General features: G+C 38.0%; 1 protein-coding gene across 4 annotated transcripts in view; it reads left to right on the forward strand.

Moving 5' to 3' along the window:
• PSME4 (proteasome activator subunit 4) overlaps positions 1–18020 on the forward strand; it is a 115244-nt gene that overhangs the window by 25380 nt on the left and 71844 nt on the right. For 3 of the 4 annotated variants that reach the window (XM_047743854.1, XM_047743851.1, XM_047743852.1), the window contains exon 4: positions 15782–15847. The exons of the other annotated variant lie outside the window; for it this stretch is intronic. In XM_047743854.1, coding sequence (XP_047599810.1) covers positions 15782–15847 — 66 coding nt within the window. The remainder of the gene's footprint in view (positions 1–15781; positions 15848–18020) is intronic. 4 annotated transcript variants of the gene reach the window in all.

Consider the following 18020-nt stretch of genomic DNA (forward strand, 5'->3'; position numbering starts at 1 on the left):
TAATATAATTTACCTATATACTTTATCCACACTCAGTGACAAAAATAAATATAAATAATGTCTTTTTAAAATTTAAATTAAATTAATTAACATATAATTTGTTATGGGTTTCAGAGGTAGAGGTCAGTGATTCATCAGTGTTATATAACACCCAGTGCTCATTACATCATGTGCCCTCCTTAATGTCCATCACCCAGTTACCCCATCCCCCCACCCAGCTCCCCTCCAACAACTGTCACTTTGTTTTCAATGATTAAGAGTCTCTTATAGTTTGTCTCCCTGTCTGATTTCATTTTGTTTTTTTTTTTCTTTCTTCCCCTATGATCCCGTTTTGTTTCTTCAATTCCACATGTGAGTGAGATCATGTGATAATTAATCTTTCTCTGATCGACTTACTCCGCTTAGCATAATACCCTCTAGTTCCATCCACATAATTGCAAATAGCAAGATTTCCCTTTTTTGATGGTTGAGTAGTATTCCATTATATACATATATATCACATCATCTTTATCCATTCTGTCAGTGGACATCTGGGCTCTTTCCATAGTTTGGCTATTGTGGACATTGCTGCTCTAAACATTGGGGTGCATATGCCCCTTCGGATCACTACATTTGTAACTTTAGGGTAAATATCCAGTAGCACAATTGCTGGGTCATAGGGTAGCTCTATTTAGCTCTATTTTCAACTTTGTGAGGGACTTCCATACTGTTTTCCAGAGCGGCTGCACCAGCTTGCATTCCCACCAACAGTGTAAGAGGGTTACCATTTTTCCATATCCTCGGCCACATCTGTTGTTTCCTGACTTGTTAATTTTAGCCATTTTGAATGTTGCAAGGTGGTATCTCATTGTGGTTTTGATTTGTATTTCCCTGATGACAGGTGATGTGGAGCATTTTTTCATGTGTCTGTTGGCCATCTGGATGTCTTCTTTGGAGAAATCTCAGTTCATGTCTTCTGCCCATTTCTTGATTGGATTATTTATTCTTTGGGTGTTGCGTTTGATTAGTTTTTTACAGATTTTTGGATACTAGCCCTTTATCTGATATGTCATTTGCAAGTATCTTCTTGCATTCTGTTGGTTGTCTTTTGGTTTTTCTGACTGTTTCCTTTACTGTGCAAAAATTTTTTATCTTGATAAAGTCCCAAAAGTTCATTTTTGCCTTTGTAGATGAGACGTGTCTAGCAAGAAGTTGCTGCAGCTGACTTCACAGAGGTTGCTGCCTATGTTCTCCTCTAGGATTTTGATGGATTCCTATCTAACAGTTAGGTCTTTCATCCGTTGGTATGGTATAAAGAAATGGTCCAGTTTCATTTTTCTGCATGTGGCTGTCGAATTTTCCCAACACCCTTTGTTGAAGAGACTGTCTTTTTTTCCATTGGACATTCTTTCCTGCTTTGTCGAAGATTAGTTGACCATAGAGTTGAGGGTCTATTTTTGGTTCCATTGATCTGTGTGTCTGTTTTCGTGTCAGTACCATACTGTCTTGATTGTTACAGCTTTGTAATAGAGCTTGAAGTCCAGAATTGTGATGCCAGTGGTTTTGGTTTTTCTTCTTCAACATTCCTGTGGCTACTTGGGGTCTTTTCTGGTTCTATGCAAATTTTAGCATAATTTGTTCCAGTTCTGTGAAAAAAGTTGATGGTATTTTGATAGGGATTGCATTGAATGTGTAGATTACTCTAGGTAGCATACACATTTTAAGAGTATTTGTTCTTCCAATCTATGAGTATGGAACATTTTTCCATTTCTTGGTGTCTTCATCAGTTAATTTCGTGAGTTTCTATAGTTTTCTGAGTACAGATTCTTTGCCTCTTTGGTTAGGTTTATTCATGAGTATCTTATGGTTTTGGGGACATTTGTAAATGGGATTGACTCTTTAATTTCTTTCTTCTGCCTCGTTGGTGTATAGAAATGCAAATGATTTCTGTGCCTTGATTTTATATCTTGCCAGTTTACTCGCTTCCTGTAAGAGTTCTAGCAATTTTGGGGTGGAGTGTTTTGGGGTTTCCACCTAAAGTATCATGTCATCTGGGAAGAGTGAGAGTTTGACTTCTTTGCTGATTCAGATGCCTTTTATTTCTTTTTGTTGTCTGATTGCTGAGGCTAGGACTTCTAGTACTATGTTAACAATAGTGGTAATAGTGGACATCCCTGCCGTGTTCCTAACATTAGGGGAAAAGCTCTCAGTTCCACTGAGAATGATATTTCCTGTGGGCTTTTCATATATGGCTTTTATGGTATTGAGGTATGTTCCCTCTGTCCCTGCACTACAGAGTTTTCATCCTGAAAGCATACTGTACTTAGTAAAATGTTTTTTCTGCATCTGTTAAGAGGATCACATGGTTCTCATCCTTTCTTTTATTAATATGTTGTATCACATTGATTGATTCGTGGATGTTGAACCAACCTTGCAGCCCAGGAATAAATCCCACTGGGTTGTGGTGAATAATCCTTTTAATGTACTGTTGGATCCTATTGGCTAGAATTTTGGTGAGAACTTTTGCACTTATGTTCATCAGGGATATATTGGTCTATAATTCTTCTTTTTGGTGGGGTCTTTGTCTGGTTTTGGGATCAGGGTAATGCTGACCCATAGAAAGAGTTTGGAAGTTTTCCTTCCATTTCTGTTTTCTGAAACAGCTTCAGAAGAATAGGCATTAGTTCTTTAAATGTTTAGTAGAATTCCCCTTGGAAGCCATGTGGCCCTGGGCTCTTGTTTGTTGGGAGATTTTTGACTACTTCTGCAGTTTTCTTGCTGGTTTTGGATCTGTTCAGGTTTTCTATTTCTTCCTGTTTCAGTTTTGATAGTTTATACATCTCTAGGAATACATCCATTTCTTCCAGGTGGCCTAATTTGTTGGCATATAGTTGCTCATAATATGTTCTTATAATTGTTTGTATGTCTTTGGTGTTGGTTGTGATCTCTCCTCTTTCGTTCATGATTTTATTTATTTGGGTCTCTTTTCTTTTTGTTAAGTCAGGCCAGAGGTTTATCAGTCTTAACTTATTCTTTCAAAGAACCAGCTCCTAGTTTCACAGATATGTTCTACTGTACTTTTGGTTTCTATATCATTGATTTCTGCTCTAATCTTTATTAATTCTCTTCTCCTGCTGGATTTAGGCTTTATTTGCTGTTCTTTCTCCAGCTCCTTTAGGTGTAAGGTTAAGTTGTGTATTTGAGACCTTTCTTATTTCCTTTTTTTTTTTTTTTTTAAGATTTTTATTTATGTATTTGACAGACAGAGATCACAAGTAGGCAGAGAGGCAGGCAGAGAGAGAGAGAGGAGGAAACAGGCTCCCTGCCGAGCAGAGAGCCTGATGCAGGGCTCGATCCCAGGACCCTGAAGGCAGATGCTTTAACTCACTGAGCCACCCAGGCGCCCCGAGACCTTTCTTATTTCTTGAGAAAGGCTTGTATTGCTATATACTTCCCTTTTGACTGCCTTTGTTGCATCCCAAAATTGAACAGTTGTTTTCCTTTTCATTTGTTCCCATGAATTTTTAAAAATTCTTTAATTTCCTGGTTGACCCATTCATTCTTTAGTAGGATACTCTTTAGCCTCCATGTATTTGAGTTCTTTTCAAATTTCCTCTTGTGATTGAGTTCAAGTTTCAGAGCATTATGGCCCGAAAATATGCAGGGAATAATCCCAGTCACTTGGTACCGGTTGAGATCTGATTTGTGACCCATATGTGATCTATTATGGAGAATGTTCCATGTGTACTTGAGAAGAATGTATGTATTCTGTTCCTTTAGGATGGAATATTCTGAATATATCTGTGAAGTCTACCTTGTCCAGTGTGTCATTCAGAGCCCTTGTTTCCTTGTTGATCTTCTGCTTAGATGATCTGTCCATTGCAGTGAATGGGGTGTTATGTTCCCTACTATTATTGTATTATGATTGATGTATTTCTTTATTTTTGTTATTAATTGGTTTATATAATTGACTGCTCCCATGTTAGGGGCATAAATATTTACAATTGTTAGATCTTCTTATTGGATAGACTCTTTATGATGTAGTGCCCATCCTCATCTCTTATTACAGTCTTTGGTTTAAAAATCTAATTTGTCTGATATAAGAATTGCCACCCAAGGTTTCTTTTGATGTCCATTAGCATGGTACATGGTTTTGTACCCCTTCACTTTAAACCTGGAGGGGTTTGGGGTTCTAAAATGAGTCTCTTGCAGACAGCATATTTTTTAACATTTTTTAAAGGTATTTTTATTTATTTGACAGATAGAGATCACAAGTAGGCAGAGAGGCAGGCAGAGAGAGAGAGGAGGAAGCAGGCTCCCCGCTGAGCAGAGAGCCCAATGCGAGGCTCGATCCCAGGACCCTGGGACCATGACCTGAGCCAGAGGCAGAGTCTTTAACCCACTGAGCCACCCAGGCGTCCCATTGAAGACAGCTGGTGATCCTGCTTTTTGATCTAGTCTGATTCCCTCTGTCCTTTGATTGTGCCATTGTAGACCATTTTTTAAATTAAATATTTTATTTACTTATTTGAGAGAGAGAGACACACACACACACATAGTACCAGAGATAATGAGAGAGAACATGAGCATGGAGGAGAGGGAAAAGCAGGCTCCCCACTGGGCAGGGATCCTGACGTGGAGCTTGATCTCAGGACTCTGGGATCATGACCTGAGCTGAAGGCAGAGGTTTAACCAACTGAGCCACCTAGGTGCCACCATTTAGTCCATTTACATTCAGAGTAATTATTGAAAGATATGAATTTAGTGCCATTCTGTTATCTGTATCTCACTGTTTCTGTATGTTGTCTCTGTTCCTTTCTAGTCTATTTACTTTTGTGCTATCTCTACTTAGAGGATCCCTTTTAATATTTCCTGTAGGGTTTAGTAACACAAATTGTTTCAGTTTTTATTTGTCTTGAAAGTTTTTTTGTTTTTGTTTTTGTTTTAAAGATGTTATTTATCAGAGGGAGAGAGAGAGTGAGCATGAGCAGAGGGAGAAGTAGGCTCCTCGCTGAGCTGGGAGCCTGGTACAGGACTCAATCCCATGACCCCGGGATCATGACCTGAGCTGAAGGCAGACGCTCAACCCACGAGCCACCCAGGTGTCCCTGACCTGGAAGTTTTTTATCTCTCCTATTTTGAAAGACATCCTAGCTGGATAAAGTATTCTTAGTTGTGCATTTTCTCATTTAGCATCTTGAATGTATGATACATGTCTTTTCTGGCTTGCCAGGTCTCTGTGGACAGTTATGCTGGCAGTATAATGTTTCTACCCTTATAGGTTTTAGCCGTTTTGTCCCTGGGCTGCTTTTAGGATGTTCTCTTTGTCTCTGAGATTTGCGAGTTTCACTGTAATATCTTGATGTGTTGACCTATTTTATTGATTCTGAGGGGGTTTCTCTGTGCCTCCTGGATTTGTTTGCCTGTTTCCTTCCCCAGATTAGAGAAGGTCTTAGCTATAATTTTGCTCCAGTATGCCTTCTGTCTGCCCCCCCACCATCATCTGGGATCCCAGTTATTCTAATATTGTTTGCTTAATGGCATCATTTATCTCTCATTCTCTCCTCATAATTTAGTAGTTGTTTGTCTCTCTTTTTCTGAGCTTCTTTATTCTCCATCATTTGGTCTTCTATATCATTAATTCTTTCTTTGGCCTCATTTATCCTAGCAGGTAGAGCATCCATTTTTTTATTGCATCTCATTAGTAGCCTTTTTTATTTTGACTTGATTAGATTTTAGTTCTTTTATTTCTCCAGAAAGGGATTCTCTGGTGTCTTCTAGGCTTTTTTCAAGCCCGGCTAGTATTTTTATAATTGTTACTCTGAACTCTTGTTCTAACATCTTACTTATGTCGATACTGATTAGGTCCCTGGCAGTCAGCACTGACCCTTCTCCTTTTTGAGTTGAGTTTTTCCATCTTGTCATTCTGTCCACAGAAGAATAGATGAGTGAGAGAACAGAATACTAAAATGGCAAAACGACCCCAGAGAAATACAAGCTAAAGAAATCAGAAGAGATGCGAAACTGAAAAAAATAAAATAAACAACCAAAAAAGAGAATATTATCAGACAGGTGAACAGAACAGAGCAATACACTGGATCCCATCTGTATTTTACAGGTCCCTTTGTTTGAAAACTAGATCCCAAAATTGTAAAGAAAGAAAACCTTATATTTATACAAATATAAGATTAAATACATTGAAGGGATTAGACCTTAACTGTAAAGATGAAAATTTAAAAACAACAAAACAGGAAAAAAACGTAAAAAAGAATACAATTAGACAGGTGAAGAGAACAGAGTTGTACACTAGATTTTGGGTATACTTTAATCTGTTAGAATAAACCGCATTCCAAAATTGTAAAGAAAAAAACTTACATATATGCAAAAATAAAATTAAATATAATGAAAGGACTGAATGTAACTGTAAAAATGAAAATTAATAAATATTTTAACAAGAGTTGATAAAATAAGAAATTGATCGAAAAGGGAAAGAAATTGTGAAGGACTAAAGAATTGTGGGGGAAGAAACATGAATTCTATATGCTATATTCCCTTAGTGCTGGAGTTTTGCAGTTCTCATTGATTGGTAAACTTGGTCTTGGCTGGATGTTCTTGCTGACCTTCTGGGGGAGGGGCCTCTTGCCTTAATTCTCAGATGTCTTTTCCCGATGTGGAATTGCACTGCGCTTGTCAGAGGGCCCGGCCAAATAACCTGCTCAGGTGTGCTCTATGTGTCTTTTGTTCCATGAAGGCTTTCTACGCAGCTTCATGGATGAGAATGAACATGACAACTTCCCGATCTCCAGCCTGGGGGCAGAGAGCTTGTGGCCCCACTTCTCATTGAGCCCTTAGAGAAAAGCAGTCAGTCACTCCTATCTCCCTGGTCTCCGTCCACATCCATCCCCCCCCAGCCTGTGACCAAGCATTTCTAAGGCACATGACTCTGTTTTCAGTCGCCAAATCCTGTAGACTCCTGTGGTGTGCTCCCATGCTGCTGCTCCCAGGGAAGGAAGGGGGATCTCCCCAGTTGTGCTGCTTGTTGGGCCCCTGCTCAGAGAGCTGTGGCCCCACTGTGCGCAGTTCATGGTTTATGGCAACCCGAGCTGAGAGCCTCCTCTTGGGCTTACTCTTAGCAGCTGGCTTCCCAGCTGTGATACTTGGGAGCTCTAACTCAATAGGCACCCCCGATCTTTCTGTGACCCTGAGGGTCCTGAAACCACACTGTCTCACTTGGGATTCTGCCCCCACTTTACTGCCTGAATGCTTTTCAGACCAGGATGTCCCTCACCGGAGCAGACTTCTCAAAGTTCTGATTTTGTGCTCTGCTGCTCTGTCACTTTCCAGTAGCTGGCTGTTGGAGACTCCCTCCCCCTGCATTTTATCTTGCCATATATCACCTCAGATTCACTTTTCCACACCTCCCACCTTGCAGAAAGTGGTTGCTTTTCTATTTGTAGAGTTACAGCTATTCTTTTCTTAGATCTCCAGTTGAGTTCACAGGTTGTTTAGAATGATTTGATAGCTATCTAGCTGAATTTCTGGGACCAAAGGAAACTAAGGTCTTCTCTGACACCGCCATCTTGGACTCCATAAATATAAATAATGTCTAACCATAAAATGTTCCCATAATGGGATGGTAGTTTATTATAAAACAAATGTATTTCAAACATGCAGGCAGCATTACACTAAAGATTCAAAATGGTTTTCAGATTTTGCTTCTACTTATGAGTAAGTTTAAATTTTAAAATGGTCAAAATACATTTTGTGTAAGACATACAAGAAAATAAAAACATTATGAGTAGATATTAAAATAAAAACTTAGTAGGACTCCTGGGTGGCTCAGTCAGTCAAGCATCTGCCTTCAGCTCAGGTCATAATCCTAGGGTCCTAGGATCAAGTCCAACATCAGGTTTGTTGTTCAGTAGGGAGTCTGCTTCTCGCTCTGCCTGCTGGTCCCCCTGCTTGTGTGCTCTCTCTCTCTCTCTGACAAATAAATAAAATCTTTTTTTTTTTTAAGATTTTATTTGTTTATTTGACGGAGAGAGACACAGTGAGAGAGGGAACACAACAAGGGGGAGAGGGAGAGGGAGAAGCAGGCTTCATGTCAAGCAGGGAGCCTGATGCGGGGCTTGATCCCAGGACCCTGGGATCATGACCTGAGCTGAGGACAGATGCTTAACCACTGAAGCACCCAGCCACCCCTAAAATCTTTAAAAAAAACCCAAAAACCCAGTGCTAGGATAAAGAACAATAGGTATGACTTACTTAAATATGATAAAAAAGAGGGAAGTAAGTTTAATTTTTAGAGTACTAAGCTGGAGGAAAGGAAGTATTATATTCTTGCAGATAAACTGACTTTATCTATAATACACTTCACAGTAATCCTTTATGAAATGATATGGAATGCAGTAGTTACTTAGTATCACAGAACATTATTTTTGAACATTGTTACATGTGAAAGGAATAGAGGCAAAGGAAGAATTGGGGGAAAAAACATTGACCTATCAAGTCAGAGAGAATTTGTGCAGTGGCCTTCTGGGGACAGAATCCATAAGATTGAAAACTAACAAGCAATAAATTAGTAATGTCAGTGTCTAATTTTTGCAACATAAATTGCCTTTTGTGTCATACCAAGAAGGATGATAGTAACATGAAGCATTCTAACAACAAAATTACTAATGAAATTCTGTGATAGTGCTTGTTTTATGTCTGCTTGTTGCCAGTGTAATGACAGTTGGTTCTAGACTATTGAAATAGTCTTCAGTCTTGGGGTGCTTGGGTGGCTCAGTTGGTTAAGTGTCTGCCTTTAGCTCAGGTCATGATCTCGGGTCATGAGATTGAGCCCCACATGGGTCTCCTGGCTCCCTGGCTCAACATCTGCTTGAGGTTCTCTCTCTCCCTCTGCCCCCCCAACTCCCTCAAACTACCTTGTATGTTTGGTCTTTCTCAAATAAATGAATAAATCTTTTTTTAAAAACTGCAAAAAATACTTAATGGTAAAGCACTTCACTTTTAGTGTCAAAATTCTTTCACCTATATGTAGTTGTACAGTTACATTTGAACATCTTGTACAATTTTTTGTTATGTGTGGCTATTCCATGAATTGTGGGATATCTAATATACTGGGATCACTAAAGTTTCATTGAGTCCTCCCCAATAATTACGATCATTAAAAATGTCCTATACAGGGGAGCCTGACTGGCTCAGTTGGTTGAGCGGCTGCCTTCAGCTCAGGTCATGATCCCAGGGTCCTGGAATCGAGCCCTGCACTGGGTTCCCTGCTCAGTGGGGAGCCTGCTTCTCCCTCTCCCTCTGTCTCCTAGCTCGTGCTGTCACTCTCTCTCCATCTCAAATAAATAAAATCTTAAAAAAAAAAAAGTACCCCATACATTTCCAAAATGTTCCTCCATGTAGTTACAGCCACATAGATTTGCCACCACTTACCTTGTATTCCTGCAATCTAAAGTTGTCTGCCTCATTACTCAGTCCCTCATGTTTTCTTTCTATGCTCTTTTCTTTCCTTTTTTCCCCTGGGTCTTCTAGTTTCCAAATTAGTGTGTTTTTTTCCTGTACTAATACTATCAATCAAGCTGTCCACTTAATACCTCCTTCTCTTTCCTCAAGGCTCTCGAGTGTTTCTTTCTTTCTTTTTTTTTTTTTTTTTTAAAGATTTTATTTATTTCTTTGACAGAGATCACAAGTAGGCAGGGAGGCAGGCCGGGGGGAGGGTACCAGGCTCCCCGCTAAGCGAGAGAGCCTGAGGTGGGGCTCCATCCCAGGACCCCTGGGATCACAACGAGCGCCAAAGGCAGAGGCTTAACCCTGAGCCACCCAGGCGCCCCTCTCAAGTGTTTCTTAAAGCAGTCTGGTGTGAGAAGTTTCTTGGAAATTTCACGTTATTTTAAACATTCATATCTTTATTGGGCTTATTAAGTAATGTTTTCATAAGTAAAAAATTTTCTTCTCTGTATCTGTTGACTAAAATTGCTGCTCCAGGAAGATGAACTCTATTGGGTCAGTGGCTTGGAGTGCTCACACCCAGGGCTGTGTGCCTCTGCTGGAGTACTCATTGTGAAGTGCAGCTCTGTTGATGCAGACTCTTTTTTAAAAACAATGTGGGGGTGCCTGGGTGGCTCAGTGGGTTAAAGCCTCTGCCTTCGGCTCAGGTCTTGATCCCAGGGTCCTGGGATCGAGCCCCGCATCAGGCTCTCTGCTCTGCAGGGAGCCTGCTTCCTCCTCTCTCTCTCTCTCTCTCTCTCTCTCTGCCTGCCTCTCTGCCTACTTGTGATCTCTGTCTGTCAAATAAATAAATAAAATCTTAAAAAAAAAAATCTTAAAAATGTGTTGTTCACTTTAAATGGATCACAAAGAATCCTGATGATCTAGAACCACTCGTGAAGGGGCTCTTGCTTGGTGAGAGACAGCCCTGTAGGACAAAGTTAGAAACTTAATGTCTCTGTAAAAAAAAATTAAAAATTGTACTTAAACCATTTGTCAGGATTGTAATTCTTTGTTCTTCTGTAATCTTTTTACTGTTATCAGATATTTACCACCTTTTGAAAGGAGTACCTGTTATCTTATTTCCATTCAGGTCAGGCTATGTATAGTTATAAAAATTCACCTTTGAAGGTTTATCTGATTCTTTGGTTCTTGGAATTTTTTCATCACAGTTGCCTTGTTTTTAAAATCAGAGAAATCTAGTAGTCTTATTAGTTTTTATGCAGGAATCTTAGAGAGGGGCGCCTGGGTGGCTCATTTGGTTAAGTGTTTGCCTTTGGCTCAGGCCATGATCTCAGGGTCCTGGGATCTAGCCCCTTATCAGGTTTCTGTTTAGCAGGGAGTTTACCTCTCCCTCTCATTCTCCCTCTGTGTGCTCTTTCTCTCTTCTCTCTCTCTCAAATAAATAAAATCTTTAAGAAGAAAGAGAGAGAGGGCGAAAGAAAGAAAAACTTTAGAGAAATCAGTTGGAGAGTCAGCCATACATACAGCAATACTTTTTAGTTTTCGTTCCTCTGAGCTATTCTGTGTCCACTGAATTTCTAATAGGGAATCATTTTGAACATTTAAAAATTTACTCTTCTACTTAAGTTTCTATTTAGTTAAAAAAAAAAGGGGGTGGGATGCCTGGGTGGCTCAATGGGTTAAGTGTCTGCCTTCGGCTCAGGTCATGATCCTGATAAATAATAATAATAATAATAATAAATTTATTATTATAAATAATAAACATTTGTTATTTAATATAAATAATAAATATTAAATTTATTATTTATTTAAAATAATAAATATTTTAAATAAATATTTTATTATTTATTTAAAATAATAAAAATAAAAATTTTAAGCATTTCTATTTAGTGTACAAGTATAGCAAGTGTTTATAATCAAGGGATAAAGTTACAACTTCACAAACATTTTATTTCAGAAAACCCCTGAAAATCCTTCAATATGGCATGCTTTTGGCATTGGTATTTTGCTTTGAGTATTTTCATCTTAGATGTATTCTGACTCATTTTGAAACAGTTTTGTCAGCTGACTGCATGTGTTCATACTATTTTTAGATTACTATTTTTATAATCAAAAGTGAAAGGTTGCTTCATTTGTTAACTGTCTTTCAAGTCTTGAACTCATGTGCCTTATGTGTTTGTCTTTATTTGAAAGTACAGCTTAGGGTGCCTTGCATTTCAACATGATTTTAAAAGCTGTTTCTGTATCTTTGAGCAAGGATTATTTAACTTTCTTCTTTCCTTTCTCCTTTTCCCTTATCTTCCTCCCTCCTTTACTTCTTCTGTCTTTCTCCTTTTATGCCTCAGGGGCAAGAGACATTTTTCACTCTTCTCTTTTCCTGGGTTCTACTAGAGAAACAAATTTAGGGTTTTATTTTGTTTTGTTTTGTTCTGTTTTCATAATAAAAAAGACAGTTGGAAAGGAGTTAGGTAGTTTGAACTTCATAACAACATAAGAATCACTTCTTCTTTATGTTAAGTAAGAAGCATTTAAATGTTAGGGGTCTAGTTTTATTTCCTAAAATGATGTCCTATCCACTTAAATTGGGGTGGCATATTCCAAGTTACCAATGAAGACTGTTGCTAATAACAAGATGTGAAGGAATTATGCATAAATCAGCTTTTACAGATGGGCATGAACAATTCATATTTGAATTGGTATGTGTATATATTTGTTGAATTTTGTCACTGTCAGTTTGCCTTTTGTGAGTTGTTTGATGTTAACAGTTTAACATATTTGCATCATGAGCAGTTTGGGCCTAGATAACTCAATTTACTTTTTTAAAAAATAATTTTTTAAGATTTGTTTTTCTCAATATATCATTCTCTAAGGGGATCATAGAGTATTAAACATTTTCATTTATCATATAAATCTGCCTTTGGAGAAGCTTGATTATTTCCCTTTTGTGGTACTTGTTCTTGATGGTATTTGTTTCTCATTTGATCTGACAAAGGACTTTGATTTGGTGTTCTTATCCCTAAGATATAGCTAATCCTTTGTTCCCCGTTTAACACATGGAAGTGACATGTTCTTACTCTGCTGGGGGTTTCTTGGCTCATGTGGCTACATTTCTAAGCTTAAGTTACTATCATCAGCTCAAGAATGATCTCTAGCCACAGAATATAACATAATGAAATGATGGAAGTGATTTCTTTGAGGATCTGTTGAAATTTAAAATAGTTTATGGTTATTTTGTTAATAACCCATGATTATTAATAAGGTAAATGGTGTGATTTTTTTTTAACATATAATGATTTGTTTGTTCCAGGGGTACAGGTTTGTGAATCATCAGTCTTACACAATTCACAGCACTCACCATAACATGTATCCTCCCCAGTGTCCATATCCCAGCCACCCTATCCCTCCCCCCCCCCCCCCCCCCCCCCCCCCGCCCCTGCAACCTTCATTTTGTTTCCTGAGATTAAGAATTTTTTATGGTTTGTTTCCCTCCCTGGTCCTATCTTGTTTCATTTTTTTCCCTCCCTTCCCCCACTACCCCCTGCCCTGCCTCTCAAATTCCTCATATCAGAGGGATCATATGATAATTGTGTTTCTCTGACTTACTTCTCTTACCATAATACCCTCTAGTTCCATCCACATCATTGCAAATAGCAAGATTGAGGTTTTTTGGATGGCTGCCTAGTATGCCATTCTGTATATATACCACATCTTCTTTATCCATTCACCTGTTGACGGACATCTAGGTTCTTTTCATAGTTTGGCTGTTATGGACATTGCTGCTATAAACATTCAGGTGCACATGCCCCTTCGGATCACTACATTTGTATCTTCAGGGTGAATACCCAGTAGTGCAATTGCTGGGTCATAGGGTAGTTCTATTTTCAACATTTTGAGGAAACTTCATGCTGTTTTCCAGACTGGCTGCACCAGCTTTGATGGAGTGATTTTTAACATGTTATCTGAGGGACATTCTATTTGCTCTTTTAAAAATACCACTTTCAGGGGCACCTGGGTGGCTCAGTGGGTTAAGCCGCTGCCTTCGGCTCAGGTCATGATCTCAGGGTCCTGGGATCGAGTCCCACATCGGGCTCTCTGCTCAGCAAGGAGCCTGCTTCCCTCTCTCTCTCTCTCTCTCTCTGCCTTCCTCTCCGTCTACTTGTGATCTCTCTCTCTCTCTCTGTCAAATAAATAAATAAATAAATAAATAAATAAAATTTAAAAAATAAAAATAAAAATACCACTTTCACTTTTATTTGGAAATGTGAAAATAGGTAGTTTTTATTAATGACTTTGGTAGTGTTTCTCCCAAAAGTTGTATCTGTGTTATAATGATCTTTCTTTGGAAACTGTTCTGGTTTTTGGTTTTTTTTTTTAAGATTTTATTTATTTATTTGACAGACAGAGATCACAAGTAGGCAGAGAGGCAGGCAGAGAGAGAGGAGGAAGGCTCCCTGCTGAGCAGAGAGCCCGATATGGGGCTCGATTCCAGGACCCTGGGATCACGACCCGAGCCAAAGGCAGAAGCTTTAACCCACTGAGCCACCCAGGTGCCTCTAGAAACTGCTCTTTTTAAAGCTTTTTTTTTTTTTTAATATTTTATTTATTTATTTAACAGAGAGAGAGATATCACAAGCAGGCAGGGGGATTGGGGGGGAAGCAGCCTCCTCACTAAGCAGAGAGCCCAATGCAGGGCTCGATCCCAGGACCCCTGAGATCTTGACCTGAGCCTAAGGCAGAGGCTTAACCCACTGAGCCACCCAGGAGCCCCTTTTTATAGCATTTTTTAAAAACTACTTAGTGCACACTTATCAGGCTTATTATCACTTTCAGCAGTTATGTATGTTCTTTTTACCTGAGTGATCAGGATTATTACAACTTCTTAACACTAGCCATGGAGGCATACTTTTTCTGAAAGTAGTTATAATGAAAAATCAATGTTAATGCTACTTCAGTGATGAACGTATTATACTTTACTTAAACCTTTCTTATGGTAGAATTATCTTGACCCTAGTTTCTTATAAAGTGGCTGTGAAAAATAAGTACTGGCTGATTTAACCATGCAGTATTAGGTTGTGAAAAATTAGATACAAGGTGCATTGTGTTGATGAACTGATGGTTGTGCTTGTTTAGATATAGAGAAAGCAGCTAAAACTGAGATTTGGGGATGAAATGAAGTACATTCTTAAGAAAGAAAATATCATGTAGGTAATTACCATGAAGTTACAAGGAAGTTAAGGCAGAGGTTATATAGAATATTTCACTGTTGCAGTTTCCCTGTTCATTTATAAAAAAAGCAAATATAATTCTGAAGCTAAAACTTAGTTCAAGAATTGTCAGGTAAAGCTGAATTCTGAATTCTGGCAATGAGTGAGCAGTCCATACTACTTTCATCTCAAGTATATCATTTGCTGTATATTTCTCTGGTTGAGAAGTGAATATTGCCCTGATAATTAGGTAAGACCAAGGAGGTAGCAAGCATAAACCTCCAGGTTTATATAAGTCTCCTGTCTCAGTAACTGGTGTAACTGGAGGCTAAGGTTTTTGGCTTTCCTCAAACTTGTCTGCTACATATTTGGTATTTACTTATGTCATTATACAGCATAAGGAAATTGTGGCCCAGAGAGGAAAAGTCCCACAAAGTCATTTGTTGAAACTGGGACAAGAGTTCAAGAACTGGTACAAGAACTTATTTTCTGCCCTAATAAATGGGGTGGAAATTGGGGGAAGAATTTCCTATGTTGATGTTATTTCCTAAATCATAAATTAATAAGTGTTGAGAGACAGTAAAATAAATGTGAAAGCAAAATGAGCACAAAATATTAGTTCTTAAGGAGATTGAATTTGTTTTGGATAGTATGAAATAATAATTATAGTTAACAATTTTTATGCTTAATTCTGGGCCAGGTAACTGTTTTCCTTACATTATCTCATTTAATTTTTGTAACAGCCTTCTGAGAGGTAGGTATTATTACTATTACATAGATGGAAAAACTGAGGTTATAATGTTGAACTGAAAGTAAGTAGCAGAATTGGAAATCAAATTTATATCTATCTGACTCTAAGCCCAAGTTGTGAACTATTGCATGATATACTTATGGCTTTCTTTTCAACTTAACATGCCTTTTCTAAGAGAAAGTAGGGTATGAGAAAACCCATCCAAAGCTTATTCCTTCTGTAGATCCCTTTTGATTTTTCTTAAGTGTTTTGAATTGTAATCACTTTAGTATTGTAAATTTCCAACAGTTGGGAAAGTACATAGTGATTATTCACTCCCTCTAAAAATTATTGAAATATAGTCCAGTAGCATCTAGCCTTAACCTTTTATTTTATTTTTAAACAGAAACATTGTTCCCTTCATCTTGAGAGATTACAAGAATCACAAAAGGTCACTATACAGATATCACAGGTTAGAGAGATTGTACCCTTTTCTGGATAAAGAGCATAAATCCATTGGCACAGGCCTTATATATAAGGAGGGGTTGAAATTGACTTTATTTAGATGAACTAAAGCACATTCCTACATGCCCTATTCCTCTAATGAGTGAAGTGACAGCTATGAAGTATTATAATTAACTTCCTGTTCTTTTGAAGAGTGAAGGGAACTGGAGAAGACAGTAGCTCTGCAGCCTTTTGACTGCTTCCTAGAATCATTTTTGACTTTATATGAAAGTTTATTGGTAGAATAGAAAAGTTACCAGTGAAAACAGCAGGTTTTCTGTGTTGTACTCTCAAACGAGTTGCCACAGAAACAGTAAAATAAATGTAAAGTTCACATGGACACAGACTTTAGAAACTGGTAGAATTACAGATCTTCTGCTTATTTCCTTGTACACAAAGTTTGCAATTTTAGACTTATCTTTTAAATCTGCATTTAAGTTGATCTATTATTTAGTTTGGAACTAGATGGTTCTTTAAACCTCGGCTATAAGTTGTTTCTAAATGGGGTTCTTCAGACCAAACAAAAAGAAGATCCAAAGATCTGTGCTCTTTGTTGTTCTGATAGAAAATGTTTATTGTGTATTGTAAATTAATAAATATAAATATGCATAAATATATATATGAACATAGAGCCTTTTTTAAAAAAAGATTTTATTTATTTATTTGACAGACAGAGATCAAAAGTAGGCAGAGAGGCAGGCAGAGAGAGAGAGGGAAGCAGGCTCCCTGATGAGCAAAGAGCCTGATGCAGGGCTCAATCCCAGGACCCTGAGATCACAACCTGAGCCAAAGGCAGAGGCTTTAACCCACTGTGCCACCCAGGTGCCCCAACATAGAGCCTTTTAAAAGTACTTTGGAAATACCTGGAAGTAAAAATCATAGTTATGGTCTTCAGGGAGTTTAAATGTAGTTGGAGAGAAGTTTACTCCTTTTTTAACCAGGCACTTAGTAGATGTTCTCTAAACTAATTGTTTTTTAGTTGCTTAACTTTTTTTATGAGAGAAGGTAGAATCGCTCCCTCATAATCAGAGAAAATGTCCCATGTCTGTCTGGCCATATGGTCATCTTTTTTATTTTAGAATTATCTCATGTGTTGTAGTCTGGTTTCCTCCTCAGTTAATTTTTTTCAGACTAGTTTTGAAATTAGAGAGGATTTCTCATAGTGAAATCATAGTTTTTCCTCTTGGTTGTATAATCGATTACTTGTGCTGAGTTTGGTTTGTGTTATTCCTTAGAATTTCTTTACAGATTAGTTCTTAAGTTTTCAGAGAAGTTGGATAGACTCTGGACTTAACAATTTCAAGAAGCTTAATGAGAAAACATCAGGTGGAAGCACTGCCTGAAAGATACCCTTTCCCTCATAATATTTTTTCTTGAGATTTGGGGACTTATTTTATTTACTTGTATACATCATACTGTAAGTACTCACACATTTATCTTAAAATTCCAGTCCAAAATTACCTTATGCCCATTGTTTTACTTGCATTTTATCTCTTTTGACTGTGATCTAATTAATTTAAATATTCCATTCTGGCCATGTATGTTTAAACCAGTACACAATGGCCTTTTCATTTAGACAAACGTTTATTTAAATCCATATACAAATACTTACATTGTTTTCTTTTTTTTTAAATCCTTTTTCTTTTTTAAGATTTTATTTATTTATTTGACAGAGAGAGAGCGCACAAATAGGCAGAGCGGCAGGCAGAGGGAGAGGGAGAAGCAGGCTCTCCACTGAGCAGGGAGCCCCATGTGGGGCTCAATCCCAGGACCCTGGGATCATGACCTGAGCCGAAGGCAGTCGCTTAACTGACTGAGCCACCCAGGCACCCCCTTACATTACGTTGTTTTCTTAAATTCACTTGAACCACCTACAAAGTTGGAAAATAAGTTATAGCTCTTTAATGTTACTCAACTAACTTTCTAAGTAGCTGGTCAAAAAGATGGCTCTTGGTATTTTTGATAATTGTTGCTGGCAGGAAAGTAACCTTGTAGGGTTATAGAACTCTCACCATTGGTTACAGAAAACTAGTTTCTGGCAGTTGCTGATATAAGCACACCAGATTTTGTCTGCGGTTTGTGTTTCGATGTAAATACGCTTTAATAAAAATAAAAATTAGTATTTGAAGTTTTAAGTCACT

Source organism: Lutra lutra, chromosome 9 (genome assembly GCF_902655055.1).
Source record: "Lutra lutra chromosome 9, mLutLut1.2, whole genome shotgun sequence".
Lineage (NCBI taxonomy): Eukaryota > Metazoa > Chordata > Mammalia > Carnivora > Mustelidae > Lutra > Lutra lutra.